The sequence below is a fragment of the Arvicola amphibius genome, chromosome 6 (genome assembly GCF_903992535.2).
Source record: "Arvicola amphibius chromosome 6, mArvAmp1.2, whole genome shotgun sequence".
Taxonomy (NCBI): Eukaryota; Metazoa; Chordata; class Mammalia; order Rodentia; family Cricetidae; genus Arvicola; species Arvicola amphibius.
The window spans coordinates 106424332-106442678 of NC_052052.2; the positions used below are offsets into that span (position 1 = coordinate 106424332).

Below are 18347 nucleotides of genomic sequence, written 5' to 3' on the forward strand. Positions count from 1 at the left end.
GTCCAATGTTCCACAGGACGTGCTGCCAGGGGTGGGGGCAGCCACTTCCCTGGTTTTGGCCACAGCCCATTTCTCACCTTATCTGTCTAGATGGAATTGCCAGAGACATGGGATAAGTCTTTGAAGCAACTACCTTTTGCAAGATGACCCAAGCACGCTATCCCAGCTGCATTAGACACTTACAGGGCGGAAAGACTTCCCTTCGGTTCTAAAAGGCCAGGCATGGGAGGGCCATAGGCCAGGATCCTTCCTGTGGCAAGACAAGAACAGAACAGCCATTTATAAGTAAGAGACAGAACATTCATTTCCAGGCCAACATCCACGCAGGTCTAATTCTGCCTCTCTTTTCTGTCCCCCAGTACTAGAATGGCATTAAAAGGGGCAATGCGGCTTGTGTGCCTTAGACCACCAGTTAACATCCCTTACTTGTGATTCTAAGCATTGGTGGCTGATACCAAGAGTAAGGGGAGGAGAGGCCCTGTCAACTTTAGGCCTCAGGTGAACCTAATGTGCTGATCCCCTATCTCTCGGCAACAAGGATGAAGCAAGTCCATAAAGCCAAGGGAAGCAGGGAAGGAAGACTTGCAGGTGATAGTGCAGGTAGCTGCAGGCAGAGGGAAAGACCTAAGAGAAGTCTCTTCACTGCATGCAGCCTGGGAGGCACGATGGCATTCAAGCGGGGCAAAGAAGAGTTTGCCTTGGCTGTGCACACAGCTGGGGCAGCTCTAGAGTTTTTTTCCTTCTGGGACCACGGGGACCCATTAGCTACTCAAGGTCTGGAGGTGGGACTTGGAGGTGGTGCCTGCAGGAAGCTGGCCTGCGGACAGTTGTGGAGCCCAGGGGAGGCAAAATTAGGAGGCAGGGATTACGTTGTGAGCAGCGGGCGGAACCGGGGGTGGGGGGTTCCGAAAGAGCAAGGAGGCGTGGCCTAGGTAGCGGTGTTGCTGGAGACACACTCAGGCAGGCCTGGAGGGCACAAAGTGGGCGGGGACCTTGACGGGCGGGGCTTTGTTGGAGGCGGGGCTGGATGGAGCGTGTGTGTCTTTCAGCTGCAGCAGCTCCTTCAGCACCCTGAAAACTCCCTCCCTATCCCAGAGCTGTAGCGCGCACAGGCCTCACCATGCTTCTGTTGCTGGGATTGTGCCTGGGGCTGCCCCTCTTCTCGGAGTCCCAGGAAGAGGCTCGGAGCTGGGATGACGCCTCGGAGCAAGTAAGTAGGAGAGCTGTGGCAGTCCGCGGCTCTGTCCCTTCCCTCTCTCCCTGGGCCGTGCGACTTCTGGACAGGCGGGAACTGACCCGTGGGATGCAAGGAAGTCTCTCGGTCTGCACATCCCTTTTTCCAGGCCTTTCCAGGGAAGCTTTCCCATCTGTTGGTCACTTGCGCCTCTTCTGAGGGCTCGTTAGCGCTTGCCCCGTACCAGTTTGCCTCAGAGTTGTGCATGCAACTTCAAAGTCCTGCAGAATCAAGTGTTTTTTTGGCTGCCGAGGTCTACCAGATTCCCATCCGTCCCTGCAAATTTCTAGACGGACTCCCACCCAGAAGTTCATTGCAAGTTTTCACCTTAGACGTGTGAGGTGGTTAGCTGTTAGTGCTCATCCAGGGAGAAAGAGCTGATTAAAAGTCGTGAACTCCCGGAAACCTCAACTCTCTCCATCTAAACGTGGGGAAACTCAATTTCCCCTCCGGTTCTTATCAATTGTGAGCAGTTTACAGGCGGTCCCATGATTAAGTCAGTTTCAAGAACTGAAGCAGACCTGGTACTCTCTGCACGCCTCAGCGTTTGTGTTTTAATCAGTTTAAACTCACAGGTGACCACAGCCCCGACAATGAAGAGGTTCAGTCCAGAACCACTGGGAAGGTTCTATAAAAGCTATTAAACAGATTCGTCCTAACATCCCTGTGAAGATCCTGTAGATGTCAGTGCTGACACAATCATTTAACCGTTTAGTTCAAAGTGTGTTTTCACGGGATGAGGAAGACATAAGCAGTCACATTTCTTCCCAGCCTTTGTTTGGAAATTAGACTTGAGAGACAGAATCCACCCCGTAGCAGTGGTTATTTTCGTGAGGGGGTCCACTTTAGGAAGGCGTTTATCTGTAAGGTAGGAAATGTGGGGTTCCCTTTAGGAGCTAGCAAGATAGCCAGCAAAGCCCCAAGAGCTTTGGTGGTGGCATAGGGAAAATGTAGGCTTTTCACCCAGAGAGAGGCTGCTCCCTATTCTGCCAGCTGTGTGACCTGGACAACCTCTAGTTTTGAATGCAACAGTTTTTCTCTCCAAGGCAAGCTGTTCTATGGAGCTAGGGCTGGACTGGCACTTCCTATTAGCCCAGGCTGGCTTTGAATTCACAGTTTTCCAGCCTGAATCTTCCAAATGCTGGAATTACAGGTGTGTACCATGTCTGGTTGGTAATTTCTGTTGCGCATACTATTAAGAATTTAACTAGCTCGTGCTAAGGACCTGGCATCCAGCAGGCACTCCATAAATGGGAGGTATTTTAGTGGTTAACACTTGGCTGCCTAGATTTGAATCCTAGACTGCCAGCAGGGTTGGCACTTGACACAGTGTCTGCTGAGAGGCTCGTACAGCTGAATTGCTAAGGGAAGGAATTCGGGGTAAAGATCTTGATGCTTGGAGAGAGTGTAAGGGAAAAGGAGTGTGGGAAGACCTCAAACAAAGGATCATTTTGAGGACTAGAGATGGATTCAAGCCATGCTGTCTCCACAACTGCAAGTGGGCCTAACACTTTCTAAAGTTCCCTTCTTAGAAAAACATGGATTTGGCTCATTTTGGTGATTTCCTGTTGTCTTTGGTCCATGGCAATATTTTTCTTGAACATGACCAAATCAGACAAAAATAAAATAAAAAAAATCTGCAGTGGAAATTTGGATTTCTACACTCTATTCACAATTTATTTTAAATTTAGCTCATGTGTGTGTGTGTGTGTGTGTGTGTGTGTGTGTGTGTGCATGCGCGCGTGTGCCCACGCATGTTGCTGAGTGGAAGTGACCTGCATAGGCTGAGAATGTGGCCTAGTGGTAGAATGCTAGCCTGGGACCAATGAGGCCTCTGGGTTCCATCCCAAGAACTGAAAGATTCTGAAGAATTGATGCAGTAAAATCTCAGACTAGAATCTGAGGCTGTAGTCATTGTTCTAGTCTTAATAATTATAACCTTTGAAGCTATAAATTTAGTTTGTAAAATGTAATGAGGGATCTGGAGGAGACAACTGGGTCAGAGAAAAAGCTTACTTATAAGCATGAAGACCCACCTGAGTTCAATCCCCAAACCCCACATAACAAACTACGAACAAACAAAAGGAGACAGACATGGAAGCCAATTTGTAATCCTAGTGATAGGGAGGTGGAGACAGTCAGATCCCTGGGACTTATGGCCAGATAGCCTAACTTGCTCAGCAAGTTCCAGGCCAGGGCAGTGCCTGAGGAGTGACACCCTTTCACGCACATACGATGAGTTCACACACACACACACACACACACACACACACACACACACACGTATGTAAATTTGATGGAAGTTGTAATGCAATTGGACATGCTTATCAACTTTCGTACCAGGTCTGCTCATTTACCTGTAACTAGAAAAAGTACTGCTTGCACCTTAGATTCACTTTCTTCCCCCCACCCCCACCCCCTACTGAATCTGTAAGTTATATGACCCTTAGTGGAGTGACTTCTAAAATCAGGGATTCTCAACCCCCTCTGTGTACTTGGGAAGTTAATTGACTAGCGGAAATGTGGCTTCCCTCCCATCTGTGTTGCTCTATGGGAAGGGATGGGGCAGGTGACGGGAGGACCGTAGTTTGAGTGATGCTGCCGGGGCCAGAGAGATGGCTTAGTGCGTAAAAGTGCTTGTCACCAAGCTTGATGACCTGAGTTAAATCTCCAGGACCCACATGGCAGAAAGAGAGAACTGGTTCCCACAGTGTGTTCTCTACAAGTCTGGCATGCCCCTACCCAGATTACATAGAAAACTAATAAAATATTAAAAAAGGACTGTTCCAGGGAATTAGTATTGGAAGGGAAGTGACATGAAGTCTACTTGTTTCTATCTTCTGATTTATTCACTTTATGTCTTCAATTCATATTGTCTTTGAAAATAAGGAGAAAGTTATTACAAAGGCCGTTTTAAGTAAAAAAAAAAAATCAGTTACTGAGTCTATGAACGCTCTCCAAATGCCAGGAGCTTTATTTAAAGCAAAAAGAGGCAATGGAATATTATGGTTAAAAGTATTCCAGGTGGAAGCAGGCTATGTGGGTCCCACCGTCTCCTGACTGTGTATTCCTGGGCAATGAACTTAACTCTTTAAATTCCATTTTCATCACGTCAGTGTAGGGCTCTTATTAGCTCCTAGCTCACAGACACAGATGGGTCTGTGTTTGGGGAAGGAAGATAACGCTGACGAGCTCCTTTAAGAGAAGGAATATGAAATTATGACTACAAGTGAGATGCTAAAGTAGTCTTTCATTTGATAAATGTGTAACAAATCGCACATTTTTTTTTGTCGACAGGACAATTACCCTAAATGTCCAGCTTCAGGGGCTTGTTACAAGCCAAGGCTTCTCAAACCTCTATCAGTGTCTAAATAATATGATATAAAACAGTGTTTACCTCATATTCCCAAGGCGGTGTTTGGTGCAAACATCGGATAATAATGATAGCTATAACATCAACAATAAAAATTTTATTTATTAGTTTCACATTTATTTGTGCACTCCTGTGTGTGTGTATCAGAAAAACTTGCAGATATCAATTTTCTTCCAGGGGTCAAATTCTGCGCAGCCATTTCATCAGCCTAGTAATAAATATTTTAAACAGTAATAAATATATTCATTCCATGCTGCTGAGGGTTTTGTGAATATGGAGCCAGTCCAGGCAAAGCATTTGCATAGAGTAGGCAGTAAGATATTGTGTGTGTGTGTGTGTGTGTATGTATAGTCGAGTTAAAGCCACAGATGTCACACCAAGGTCTCAAAGAATCTGATCTACAAAGAACAGCCATACGGGATAGGCCATGAGGAGGAGCTGGGCCCTCAGGCTTGTATATGCAGATCACAGAGCTCAGGAGGGCTGAGTCCCAAAGCTAGGGCTCCTCATGAAACTTGCAGACTGATACTTTTGTCCAATGCTTCTGACTCAGATTCTGCTTGGCACATGCTGGTCTGAAATGTCAATCCTGGTGATCCATTTCCAAACTTCCCAAAGAGTAAATGCCTCATAAAGTTGTACCCATTGTCATGTCTTCACATTTCAATACAGACAGCTACTTCTTTTAGCTTTCTAATAATTGAAGCCAGTACAAGAGCTGCAGGCTGCAGGCCTCTCCATAAAGCCTCCCTTATGTACGGGGTGTGGTTTCTGGGATGGAACGGCAGGACTGAATGGGGAAAGAGATGTTGTGGGAGGCATTCCAGAAATGTGCTCACTCCCAAATCAGCCATATCTCATGTCTTGAGGGAGGAAAGGAAGGGTGGGGGCTGCCTGAGACTGGGCGATGAATTGTATGCGACTTTGTGTTCCTAACTAGTATTTTCTTGAATTGTGGGTGCTCAGACGTAAAGAACTTTTGTTTAACGTGCAGTGTGAATTTAGTCAGCAGGGCTAGCAAAGCTGCTGTATGAAAGGCTGGTTCAGCAGAAGGAAGGACAGGATGACCTGAGAGTTCTAGGGAGCTGGGAAGTAAGGATGGGCGTGTCCTAAACCACTCATTCTTTTGTTTTTCTTTCTCTTTTTTTGTCTTCTCTTCTGTGTGTATACAAGTGTATGTAGGTGCGCAAGCTGCTGTTTGCACGTGCGTATGGAGGCCAAAGGAAATTGTGGGTATTGTTCCTTGGTGTGCAATGTCTAACTTTTTTTATTTTTTAAGATTTAATTATTTTTACTTTGTCTATGTGACTGTGTGCTTAAGTGTATATATGTATACCAGGTACCCTTGGAAAACAGAAATGTAAACTCTCTCTCTCTCTCTCTCTCTCTCTCTCTCTTTCTCTCTTTCCTCCTCCTTCTCCTCCTCCTCCTCCTCCTCCTCCTTCTTCTTCTTCTTCTTCTTCTCTTTTTCACTCCCCCAACACTTCCAGAGTCAGACTCACTGCACTCAACCAGAGATCAAAGCTACATCAAGTGACTTTCCAATACCCAGCTTCAATTTTGTTCTGGATTCTATGGCAGATCTCTAAGGCGGTGGTCGCTCTGCTGATAGGTCTGGCTTTCAGTGTTCTGGAGACACTCAGAAGATGGAGCTGCTGGGTGGATCAGTTTATTGTCCTTTCCCCACTAGGAAGGTGACTTTAGTATGCTCAAGATGCCTGCTGAAGTTGGCCTTAATGACTCATCTCTCACGTGTGTCATGGGATCTAGATTCAGGGACCTTGGGCTAGAACTCAAAAGGGAGAGTAGAGAATATTATCTTCAGGTTAAACCCCAATTTCTGACCCTAAGTTTTTATTAATCGTGCTTAATTTGATGCCCATCATGGGGCTGTAGTCACATTAGTATGTTTTCAAGGTCAAACAAAGATATAATTTAGGTAGATAGGCCATCTTCAAACACTTCAGAAACCTGCCCAATATGGCATTTAAGATGTTTTAATATCCTAGTTTCTTCTTTTTTATGACAATGAGACATGTGTGTCCTGGCAACACCAATCTACTTCAGAGAAGATAATGGGCAAAAGTAAGCCACTGGACAAGAAAAGGCCCCAGCTTTGACTGCTGACATTATGCTGTCTTAATTAGACAAGCAGGACACAGAATATGCTGTTTCACAGAAAAGTCTGTCGAATTTGCTAGGCCTGGAGGCCGAAGATGAATACCCCAACGTTGCAGAGGAACGTTGGGTGACTGTCCAGGCAGCCAGCTGTTTCTGTCATTACTCACATTTTTTGGAAGTCACTTGCTTGAACTTCCTGCTTACTTAGTTAATATTATATCCTTTTTGGGTCTCTGAGGGAGTTGAAGATTAGGTAACTATAGTTATAGTTTACCAGATGCAGAAAGCAAGTTATGATAGAAAGTAAGTTAGATATAAGACTTTGGACTCACTAAGATAGGATAGATATAAAATATTTTCTCTGAATTTGTCAAATGCAAATGGACTAGACATTGTTGATATATTTATTGCCTGTATATATTGTATATAATCATTGGACTTATTGTAGATAGTTTTCTTACATTAGTTATATTAGTTATATATTAGTTTTTTTATTTTAGACAAAAAGGGGAAATCTAATGGCATTTCAATTGTATTTTAATAAATAAAGAAGACTGCCTGAAGATCTGAGAGCAAAGCAGTCCCACTGGTCAGCCTAACAGACCAGGTTATGGTAACACACATCTTTAATCCCAGCTCTAGAGAGGAACATAAGATTGGGTGAGACAGTTCTCAGACACAATCTCAGTCTGAGATTCTTGGAGGCAGGATCACCATTTCAGACTGAGGTTGAGATAAGAGCCAGTGGCTGGCTGTTTTGCTTTTCAGATCTTCAGGTTGAACCCCAATTTCGGACCCTGAGATTTTATTAATCATGCCTCATATAGCTAGTTCTAGTAGTACTCTGATACCCCAAAGCCTGCCACTACTCAAGGATGTGGTGAACTTGATTTGTTTCAGTTTTCTTTGCAACTTATACCATGTAATTGTACTGTGTTTGTTATTATGTGTTCATGGGTTTCTTCTTTCTTTCTTTCTTTCTTTCTTCTTTCTTTCTTTCTTTCTTTCTTTCTTTCTTTCTTTCTTTCTTTCTTTCCTTCCTTCCTTCCTTCCTTTCTTCCTTCCTTTCTTCTTTCCTTCCTTCCTTCCTTCCTTCCTTCCTTCCTTCCTTCCTTCCTTCTTTCTTACCTTCCTTCCTTCCTTCCTTCCTTCCTTCCTTCCTTCCTTCCTATCTTCTTACCTTCCTTCCTTCCTTCCTTCCTTCCTTCCTTCCTTCCTTCCTATCTTCTTACCTTCCTTCCCTTTCTTTTCTCCCTTCCTTTTCCCTTCCCTCCACTTTCACTTGCACACTATATAATATATCTTTGATGGCAGAGATTCTAAGTGCTTTTAAAAACCTACATTTATTTGGTAGTACCTCTCTCTCTCTCTCTCTCTCTCTCTCTCTCTCTCTGTCTCTCGTGTGTAAGTGTGTGATTGCACATATGTCACAGCATGTGTGTGGAGGTCAGTGAACAACACTGGGAGTCTGTTCTTTCTTTCTACTGTGTCAGTACCAGGGATAGAGCTCATGTCTTCAGACTCACCCACAGGTAACTAACTTTACCCAATGAGCCATCTCATTGGCCGTGACTTACACTTCTTAATAAATATTGTAGTGTGGACATTTTGAGTTCTGATATTGAGGAGAAATATTCTACTTGCTAGATCTGACTAATCCCACTTGAGCCATCTCTTAAGTCTCTGGTCTGGAGTTACAAAGAAGTCATTGGAAGCTCCTAGGCTACTATTTATGGTCGTTGCCTTAGCTTTGGGAGCCCCTTCCTTTTCTCTCCACATTTCTCAATCCTAGTTTCTTTGAAGATAATGGAGGAAAAAAATCCTCAAACAACAATAAGAATCAAAATCCCTAACTGCAAACAATGATGGTGACATCAATGTCATTTCCACTTCCTGTCCTGGCTGGCACCAGTAGTCAGCCTGTACCAGTAAGAGTCAGTACTGGGTCAGTTTGAATTTAAACTTGGACTGAATTGTTGCCATGGCAATCCCCTGAGATGCTAGATAGGCATCTCAGAAATGAAAAAGCAGCTTCTCTAGTTTTCCTTCAAGTTGCTTGTTTTGTTGGAAAACCTCTTTTGCAAAAGAGACTTCAAAGAACGTATTTTAGATCAAGCAAAGAACTTAATACCTGAGAGAGGCTGGGCTGCCTTCTGGCAGCAGCTGTCTTAAGTGCTCCCCAGCCTATTCTGCAATTCCAGGGAGGGAAACACCCAGGGTGAACCCGGAACTGCTAAAGAACTTGCCCTGGGCTCTTACTGGGACTGTGCTTTAGTCTCTTGTTCATCTCCCTTCTCTTTAGAAACCAGAGCAGATTTCTCCTAAAGGAGATCTTGTCCGCACATGGAGGTGGCTGGTACTATCCAAAGTCCCAGTTTCTCTCTCATGTTCTATTGAACAAGAGGTTGTACAGTGGTCACGTGATCAGGGCTAAAAGAGAGGATGGCGATAAAGCAGCTTCCATTATACTTTTGGTTAAAAATTTTAGATGTGTGTGTGTGTGAGAGAGAGAGAGAGAGAGAGAGAGAGAGAGAGAGAGAGAGAGAGAGAATCTGCATGTGTGTGTGTGTGTGAGAGAGAGGGAGAGAGAGTGTGTATGTGTGTGTGTGCATGCCATGGTGCATGTATGTAGAAGACAGCTTGTGGGAGTTGGTTCTCTGTGATTGTGTGGGTCCTAGAGCTCAAACTCAGGTCCTGGGCTCAGCAGCAAGTGCCTTTACCCCACTCAGCAATCTTGAGAGATCTGCTTTTAGTTTTTAAAATGAAAATATATTTATTGTTTTTCTAATATGGAAGTACTATTTGCTAATTTGTCAAAAACCAAAGAAACAAAGAAAAATGTTAATAGAAAGAATTCAACCACCCTAAAGCAAGGCAGAGAAGCAGGCAGATCTCAGAGTTTGAGGCCAGTCTTGTCTACAGAGTTCCAGGACAGCCAGCACTACACAGAGAAACCCTGCCTCAAACATCAAAAACAAAAAACCAACCAAAACAACAACAACAAAACCCCAAACACCCTAAACTTTGATGAGTATGGCAGTCAGAATATAGCAGGTTATGATTGCTAACAACCTCATATATGAATGTCTTAAGTAACACATATTTCATTCTTGCTTATACAACTCATCCATTGGAACAGGTATGCACATGTGGTCTCTTGTGAACTTGGGAGAACGACCTCCACCCCAACGTGAATAATTACTGTACCAGAAGGAGCAGGCAGTGCTGAAAGATCAAATATCTGTAATTTATACTTGTCCCAGAAGTGGTAAATGTTACTTACATCTGTAACATATTGGTCAGAGCTTGTCCTATGGACCCATCTGTCCAGAGCAGGTGATCTTTCTGGCAGAGAGCAGCTGAAAACATGTAATGAGCAATATTGAAGCCAAGTAATAGATCTGCTGGTCAATAAATTTAAATCTACTTTGTTATTTTCAGTATTTGTTTATTGTTGTGTATGGGGTTGTTTGTGTGTATGTTTGTGTATGTGTGTGTGGTGGGTATGTGTGTATGTTTGTGTGTATAGGGGTATGAGGGCATGTTTGTGGTAGATATATGTGTAGGTGGGCAGTATGTGTGCATGTTTATATGTGGGTGTATGTGCTCTTGCGTGCATGTGGAGGTCAGAGGTCAACCTAAGGTGGAATTCATCTGTCTTGGATCTTGGGACAGGGTCCCTCACTGAAATCTGGAATTCTTAAGGCTGAGCTGGCTAGCTAGTGCACTCTGTGATCCTCCTATTTCTGTCTCCCCATGGCCAGTGAACCCCTGAACCCTTCTGTCTGTCTTCCACAGCCAGCAAACTGCAGATTGCTGAGTCTGGGTTTCCCAGCACCACGATCACAAGGAAACCACCACACCTGGGTTCTTCTTTGGTTGTGGGAGTAATCTCAGGTTCTCGTGCTTATGTGGCAAATGCTTTGCCAACAGTCGTCTCTCTGGTCCCTAGGTTATCATGGTGTATTTAAGCAAACTACGTTTAGTGGCTCCTTTAGACCAGTGGTTCGCAACCTTCCTATGCTACGATCCTTTAATACATGCTGTGTATTAGAAACCTCATGCTGTGGTGATGAACCATAAAATTATTTCCATTGCCATGTTATAACCAGAATTTTGCTTCTGTTATGAATTGTAATATAAATATTTTTCCAGTGGTCTTGGGCAATGCCTGTGAAAGGTTCATTTGAACCCCCAAAGGATCATGACCCGCAGATTGAGAACCTGTGCTTTAAGCTGTCTCCAACTCTGAACGGCTATTTTTAAATTACACATTCTGTTTTTCTAACTACTCCACTCTCTTATTTACTTTTCTGCAAGTCAAGTTTGTACCTAACGGATATACAAACAGGTGGGAATATAAAAGTATGCTGTGTATGCTCTCTTTAGAAAAGTTTTCAATATTTGTTTATCATTGTGTGTGGGGGTCACATGTGTGCAAGTTTGTGTGTGTGTGTGGTGTGTGCATATGTTTGTGTGTATAGGGGTATGAGTGTATGTTTGTGTGTGTGGTGTGTGTGTATGTTTGTGTGTATAGGGGTATGAGTGTATGTTTGTGTGTGTGGTGTGTGTGTATGTTTGTGTGTATAGGGATATGAGTACATGTTCATGGTGTGATATGTGTGTGGGTTTCTGTGGGCAGACAGTTTTACACTTTCTTAAAAGTAAAATTTACTTCATAAAGGTATCTCTGTATCCTCAGGAAAGATTGTCTATATAAGAAAATTAAATTTTCATTCAAGTTATGAATCATTCGTACCAGCCAAAAGGAAACAATAATGCTAATAATGTCCATCAGGTGACGAACAGATAAACAAAATGTAATGTAGGATACTTACACAATGGAATATTATTCAGCAATAAAAAGGAATAAAGTAGTGTTTGCTACAGTGTAGATGACTTGAAACAATTATTCGAAATGCAAAATTCAAAAAATATACATGGTGTGTAATTCTACTTATATAAACTGATCAGAATGTGGAATACCATATGAAATAGTTTAGTGTTTGCCAAGGCCTAGGAATGAGTGATTGTGGGGTGTTGACCAGGGTGTGCAAAGTGTGTGAGAGTGTCTCTGTATGTGTCTCTGTGTGTATGTGTCTCTGTGTGTCTGTGTGTGTATGTATCTCTCTTTCTGTGTAGGTGTCTTTGTGTGTGTGAATGTGTGTGAATGTGTGTGTATGTGTCTCTGAGTCTCTCTCTCTCTCTCTCTCTCTCTCTCTCTCTCTCTCTCTGTATAGTTCACATACAATTTCCTTCCACATCACCCTCTGCCTTATTTTCTGAGGCAGAGTCTCTCACTGAAGCTGGGCTTGTTGTTTCTACTGTCTGGCTAGCCAGCAAGCTGCAGGAATCCTCTTGTGCGGTCCACCCCACTCTGCAGAAGTCCTGGGACTCCATGTGTGTGCTGCTGCACCTGGCTTCTTATGTGGATACCTGGAATTAAACTCAAGGCCTCATGCTTGCAGCAACCACTACTCACCAAACCATCTACCCAGGCTCTAGAGTTTCTTTTTTAGGAGGTTAATAAAAACTGTTCTGACTGTGGGGATGGCTGCCCATTTTTTTTTTTTTAGAGAAAAAGACACTTTTACTTGTGCACAAAATGAGTAAATTTTGTGGTATAAAAATTATACCTCAAAAAGCTATTTAAAAATGTGTAAAACTGAGGACTAAGCCAGAGACGGGGCCAGAGCAAAACAGCGAACTCCACAAGAGCAGGTACAGGGGAGCAACTGCTGAGTAAGTGGGCCAGAGCCAGAGACTGCTGTGGGTCCAGGCATGAATCTGGGACATTTGAGGGAGTAGACCTGAACCAGAACCTCTATGGCTCTGGGCATGAGGCTGGGACTTCCGAGGAACTAGACCTGAATCAGTACCTCTGCAGGTCTGGGCGTGAGTCTAGGACTTCTGAGGGATAGGCCTGAGGCAGGTCTCCTGCAGTCTGGGCACACCTGAGTCTGGGACCTCTGAAGGAGAAGATCAGAGCCAGAGACCTTTGCAGGACCAATCCCAAGCCAGGGACTTCTGCAGGAACAGATTCAGACCAGGGACATTTACAGAAACAGGTCTGAGCCTGCAACCTAGACCAGAGCAGGCCTGAGACAGCAAACCCCACAGGAGTGGAGCAAACCCCCAGGGAGGACTGAGAGACCTCCAGGAACATTGAGTGACCAATGGGGTAACTAGATCTGTGGCACTGACTGTACCACGAAGATCCATCTGAGCCTTGGATCCACTGGCACCTAGAAGATTAATCACCAGAGTCACAAACAGCCCCAACCACACCAATTAGAGAAAACGATGAGTAGACAAGGTAAGAACACATGCACCACCACAGAGAACAACACAAAACCAGTAAAATCTAGAGACCCTACAATAGCAATAATTGAACAACCAAACAACAAGCAGAAAGAAATGATAACTTCAGGAGAGTGTTTGAGACTCTTAAAGAGGAAATGAAAAATTACCTCAAGGAAATGGAGAAAAAGGCAAACAAAAAATTGGAAGACATCAGCAAATCCCTTAAAGAAAACCAAGAAGAAGCATCAAACATATGAAAGAAACTATTCAAGACTTGAAAACTGAAGAAATAGAGACAGTAGAGAAAACACAGAGGAAATTATAGAAACAGAAATCATGAGAAAACTATCAGGAACCACAAATTCAACCATAAACAGCAGAATAAAAGAGATAGAAGAGAGAATCTCAGGTGCTGAAGATACAGTAGAGGAAATAGACTCATTACTCAAAGAAAACATTAAATATAAGAAAAGCTTGATACAGAATATCCAGGAAATATGGGACACCATGAGAAGACCAAACCTAAGAATAATAGGTATAGAAGAAGGAGAAGAAGTTCAACTCAAAAGTACAGAAAATATATTTAACAAAATCATAGAAGAAAACTTTCCCAACCTAAAGAAAGATATACCTATGAAGATACAAGAAGCTTACAGAACACCAAATAGACTGGATCAAAAAAAAGTCCACTCATCACAAAATAATCAAAACACTAAACATACAGAATAATGAAAGAATATTAAGAGCTGCAAAGGAAAAAGACCAAGTAACATATAAAGGCAGAGCTATCAGAATTACATTTGACTTCTCATTGGAGACAATGAAAGCCAGAAGGTTGTGGTCAAGCGTTTTGCAGACATTAAGAGACCACAGATGTCAGCCCAGACTACTATACCCAGCAAAACTTTCAATCACCACAGAAGGACAAAACAAGATATTCTATGATAGAACCAGATTTAACAAATACCTAGCCACATGAGTCACCCATGATCAAGTCAGCTTTATTCCAGAGATGCAGGGATTGTTCAACATATGAAAATCTGTCAATGTAATCCACCATATGAACAAACTGAAAAATAAAAACCATATGATCATCTTATTAGATGCTGAAAAAGCTTTTGACAAAATACAACATCCCTTCATGATAAAGGTCTTGGAGAAAGCAGGGATACAAGGAACATACCTAAACATAATAAATGCAATATACAGCAAGACGACAGCCAAAATCAAACTAAATGGAGAGAAACTCACAGCCATCCCACTGAAACTAGGAACAAGTCCACTCTCTCTATATCTATTCAATATAGTTTTTGAGGTCCTAGCTCAATAAGACACCAAAAGGAGATCAAATGGATACAAATTGGAAAAGAAGAAGTCAAACTCTCAGTATTTGCTGATGATATAATAGTTTACATAAGCAACCCCAAAAATTCTACCAAGGAACTTCTACAACTCATAAACACTTTCAGCAATGTAGCAGAATACAAGATTAACTCAAAAGAATCAGTAGCCCTCCTTTACACAGATGGTAAATGGGCTGAGAAAGAAATCAGAGAAACATCATCCTTCACAATAGCCACAAATAACATAAAATATTTTGGAGTAATTCTAACAAAACTAGTGGAAGACCTGTATGATAAGAACTTTAAGCCGAGCGGTGGTGGCGCACGCTTTTAATCCCAGCACTTGGGAGGCAGAGGCAGGCGGATCTCTGTGAGTTCAAGACCAGCCTGGTCTACAAGAGCTAGTTCCAGGACAGGCTCTAAAGCTGCAGAGAAACCCTGTCTCAAAAAAACCGAAAAAAAAGAAAAAAAAAACTTTAAATCTTTGAAGAAAGAAATTGAAGAAGATAGCAGAAAATGGAAAGATCTCCTATGCTCTTGGATAGATAGAATTAACATAGTAAAAATGGCAATCTTACCAAAAGCAATTTACAGATTCAATGCAATGCCCATCAAAATCCCAGCAAAATTCTTCACAGACCTCGAAAAAACAATACTCAACTTCATATAGAAAAATCAAAAAACCCAGGATAGCAAAAACAATCCTAAAATTTTTGGAGGCATCACAATTCCTGACTTCAAACTCTACTACAGAGCTACAGTACTGAAAACAGCCTGGTATTGGCATAAAAATAGACAGGAAGACCAATGGAACCAAATTGAAGACCCGGATATTAATCCACACACTCTCGAACACCTGATTTTTGACAAAGAAGCAAAAAATAGCAAATGGAAAAAAGAAAGCATATTTAACAAATGGTGCTGACATAACTGGATATCAATATGTAGAAGAATGAAAATACATCCATATCTATCACCATGCACAAAACTCAAGTCCAAATGGATCAAAGACTTCAACATAAAGCCAGCCTCATAGAAGAAAAAGTGGGAAGGACCCTTGAACACATTTAGGAGACCACTTCCCAAATATAACCCCAGTATCACAGACACTGAGAGAAACAATTAATAAATGGGACCTCCTGAAACTGAAAAGCTTCTGCAAAGCAAAGAACACGGTCAACAAGACAAAACGACAGTCTACAGAATGGGAAAAGATCTTCACCAACCCCACATCGGGCAGAGGGTTGATCTCCCATATATACAAAGAACTCAAGAAATTGGTCATTAAAAGAACACATATTCCAATAAAAAAGGAGTATAGACCTAAACAGAGAACTCTTTTATTTTTAATATTTATTTATTTATTTTATTATGTAAACAATATTCTGTCTGTGTGTATGCCTGCAGGCTAGAAGAGGGCACCAGACCCCTTTACAGATGGTTGTGAGCCACCATGTGGTTGCTGGGAATTGAACTCAGGACATTTGGAAGAGCAGGCAATGCTCTTAACCTCTGAGCCATCTCTCCAGCCCCAACAGAGAACTCTTAACAGAGGAATCTAAAATGTCTGAAAAACACTTAAGGAAATGTTCAACATCCTTAGTCATCAGAGAAATGCAAATCAAAACAACTCTGAGATTCCATCTTACACCTGTAAGAATGGCCAAGATCAAAAACACTGATGACAACTTATGCTGGAGAGGTTGTGGGGTAAAGGGAATACTCCTGCATTGCTGGTGGGAGTACAAGCTGGAACAACCCGTTTGAATATCAGTGTGGCAATGTCTCAGTAAATTAGGAAACAACCTACCTCAAGACCCAGCAATACCACTTTTGGGTATATATCCAAAGGATGCTCAACCATGTCACAAGGATATGGGCTCAGCTATGTTCATAGCAGCATTGTTCATCATATCCAGAAACTGCTAACAACCTAAATGCCCCCTGATTTGAAGAATGGTTAAGGAAAATGTGGTACATTTATGCAATGGAGTACTAAACAGCAGAAAAAATAATGACATCTTGAAATTTGCAGGCAAATGGATGGAGTTAGAAAACATCATATTGAGTGAGGTAACCCAGACCCAGAAAGACAATTATCACATGTACTCACTCTTAAGTGGTTTTTAAACATAAACCAGCCTACAAGTCACAACAATGAGGACTTTAAAAGAGATATATATGGATCTAATCTACATGTGAAATAGAAAAACACAAGATTTCCTGAGTAAATTGGGAGCATGGGGACCTTGGGAGAATTGAAGGGGAGGGGAGAGGAAAGGAGGGGAGCAGAGAAAAATGTAGAGCTCAATAAAAATCAATAAAAAAAAGTTCTCTTGAAAAAAGTATAAGTCAAATAAACCCTTTACTCCTTTCTATCTATCTATCTATCTATCTATCTATCTATCTATCTATCTATCTATCTATCTATCTGTAAAGCCAGGGGCTGGAGAGATGGCTCGAAGGTCAAGCGTGCTTCCTACTGTCACTGAGTTTTGCTCTCTGGCTCCAGGGGAGCCCAAGGCTTCTGGCGTGGGCACGGCACCACACACAGATAGATGCAGGCACACAGTTAAACACAAGATGCATTTGAAAATGTGCAAAGCCTGGGCATCCTTTTGAAGTATCTGTTCTATATTTTCCAAAAGAAAATTTGTTACTCCTAGCACTAACTGTTAAGTTTCTGCTGTTTAAACAGAGGTTTGCTGTGTATGATACTCAAAGATCTGTTAGAATTTTTAAATAAGCTCAGAGAGACTGACTAATTATTACTGTGATTTTAATATTTAATTATTTACTTATTTAAGATTTATTTATTTTTATCTTTATGGGTGTTTTGCCTGTCTGTATGTGTGTATACCACTTGTGTACCTGGTGCCTGTAGAGGCCAGAGAGGGTATTTGATCTGTAGGAACTGTAGTTATAGATTGTTGAGAGTCACCATGTGGGTGGTGGGAATTGAACTTGGCTCCTTTGAAGAACTCTTTACTGTTTAGGCATCTCTCCAGCCCCTGTGATTTTTTTTTAAAGGAAATTTTTATTATTTTTCTGCACCCATGTCTTGCCTATGAGAAAATAGAAATCTTTAAGGCAATTCAGGGTACCGTCAGTGTTGTGCCTGGTTTTCCTAGAGTTTTGCATTGACTAAAAACTTTCCAGAGGAAGGCCAAGTGTCTGTATTACAATGATGCAATGGGCACAATAGCAAGGAACTTAATGCAACCCAAAGACTGAATGAGGCAGAATGCAAGGGTTCTGGGGGCGTCTCAGCTCTCGTCACAGTCACAGTTGTGGGCACACCCAGGCGATGAGGTAGTTTGACCTCATGGGTTCTGAGTCAAGCAAGAGTAAAAAAGATAGATGTGAATCCCGGCCTAGAAAAACACTTTCTAATCAAAACAAACAAACAAACAAACAAAAACACCTCATGCCAGATATCTTTAGTGGGGAATTTGAACGGGTTTTAACGCCTTCACAGGACTCAGTTATGAATACTTCCCAGTCTTATTTCACATTTCTTCTGTCTTTGCAGGTCTCACTCAGGGTCCCCAGGCAACTCAGGCTGCTACAAAGGCTGGTACGTATATCCAGATACCATGTTCCATTCCTTCACCCTTCTGCTTCCTTTGAACCAGAACCTAGATGTGTGCTTCCCAAAGTTCCTGGAGCTCCTGAGAGAAGTCTAGCATGAAACAGTGTGGCTATTCCCTTATAAATTTCCTCAAAGGGATTGTGTCTTTCTTAAAGGAGGAGCTAGAGAGGCAGCTTGGTGGGTAAGCACTTACTGTACAGGCATGGGGACCTGAGTTCAAATCCCCAGCACCCATGTAAAGAGCCTAATGTGGCTGCATGCAGACCTGTTACACCAGTGCTGTGCAATGTGGAGACAGGAGGATCCCTAGAGCTTGCTGACTGTCTGTCTACCTCCAGTTCAGTGAGAGACGCTGCCTCAATGGAATAGAATAGAATTCCC

General features: G+C 42.4%; 1 protein-coding gene across 1 annotated transcript in view; it reads left to right on the forward strand.

Moving 5' to 3' along the window:
* The first annotated feature begins 1061 nt into the window (after window positions 1-1061).
* The window catches only part of Itih5 (inter-alpha-trypsin inhibitor heavy chain 5), a 97764-nt gene continuing 80478 nt past the window's right edge, over window positions 1062-18347 (forward strand). Inside the window, exons 1-2 of the mRNA XM_038333708.1 lie at window positions 1062-1210; window positions 17907-17951. Of these exons, the coding sequence (XP_038189636.1) occupies window positions 1121-1210; window positions 17907-17951 (135 nt within the window). The 5' untranslated portion in view covers window positions 1062-1120. The remainder of the gene's footprint in view (window positions 1211-17906; window positions 17952-18347) is intronic.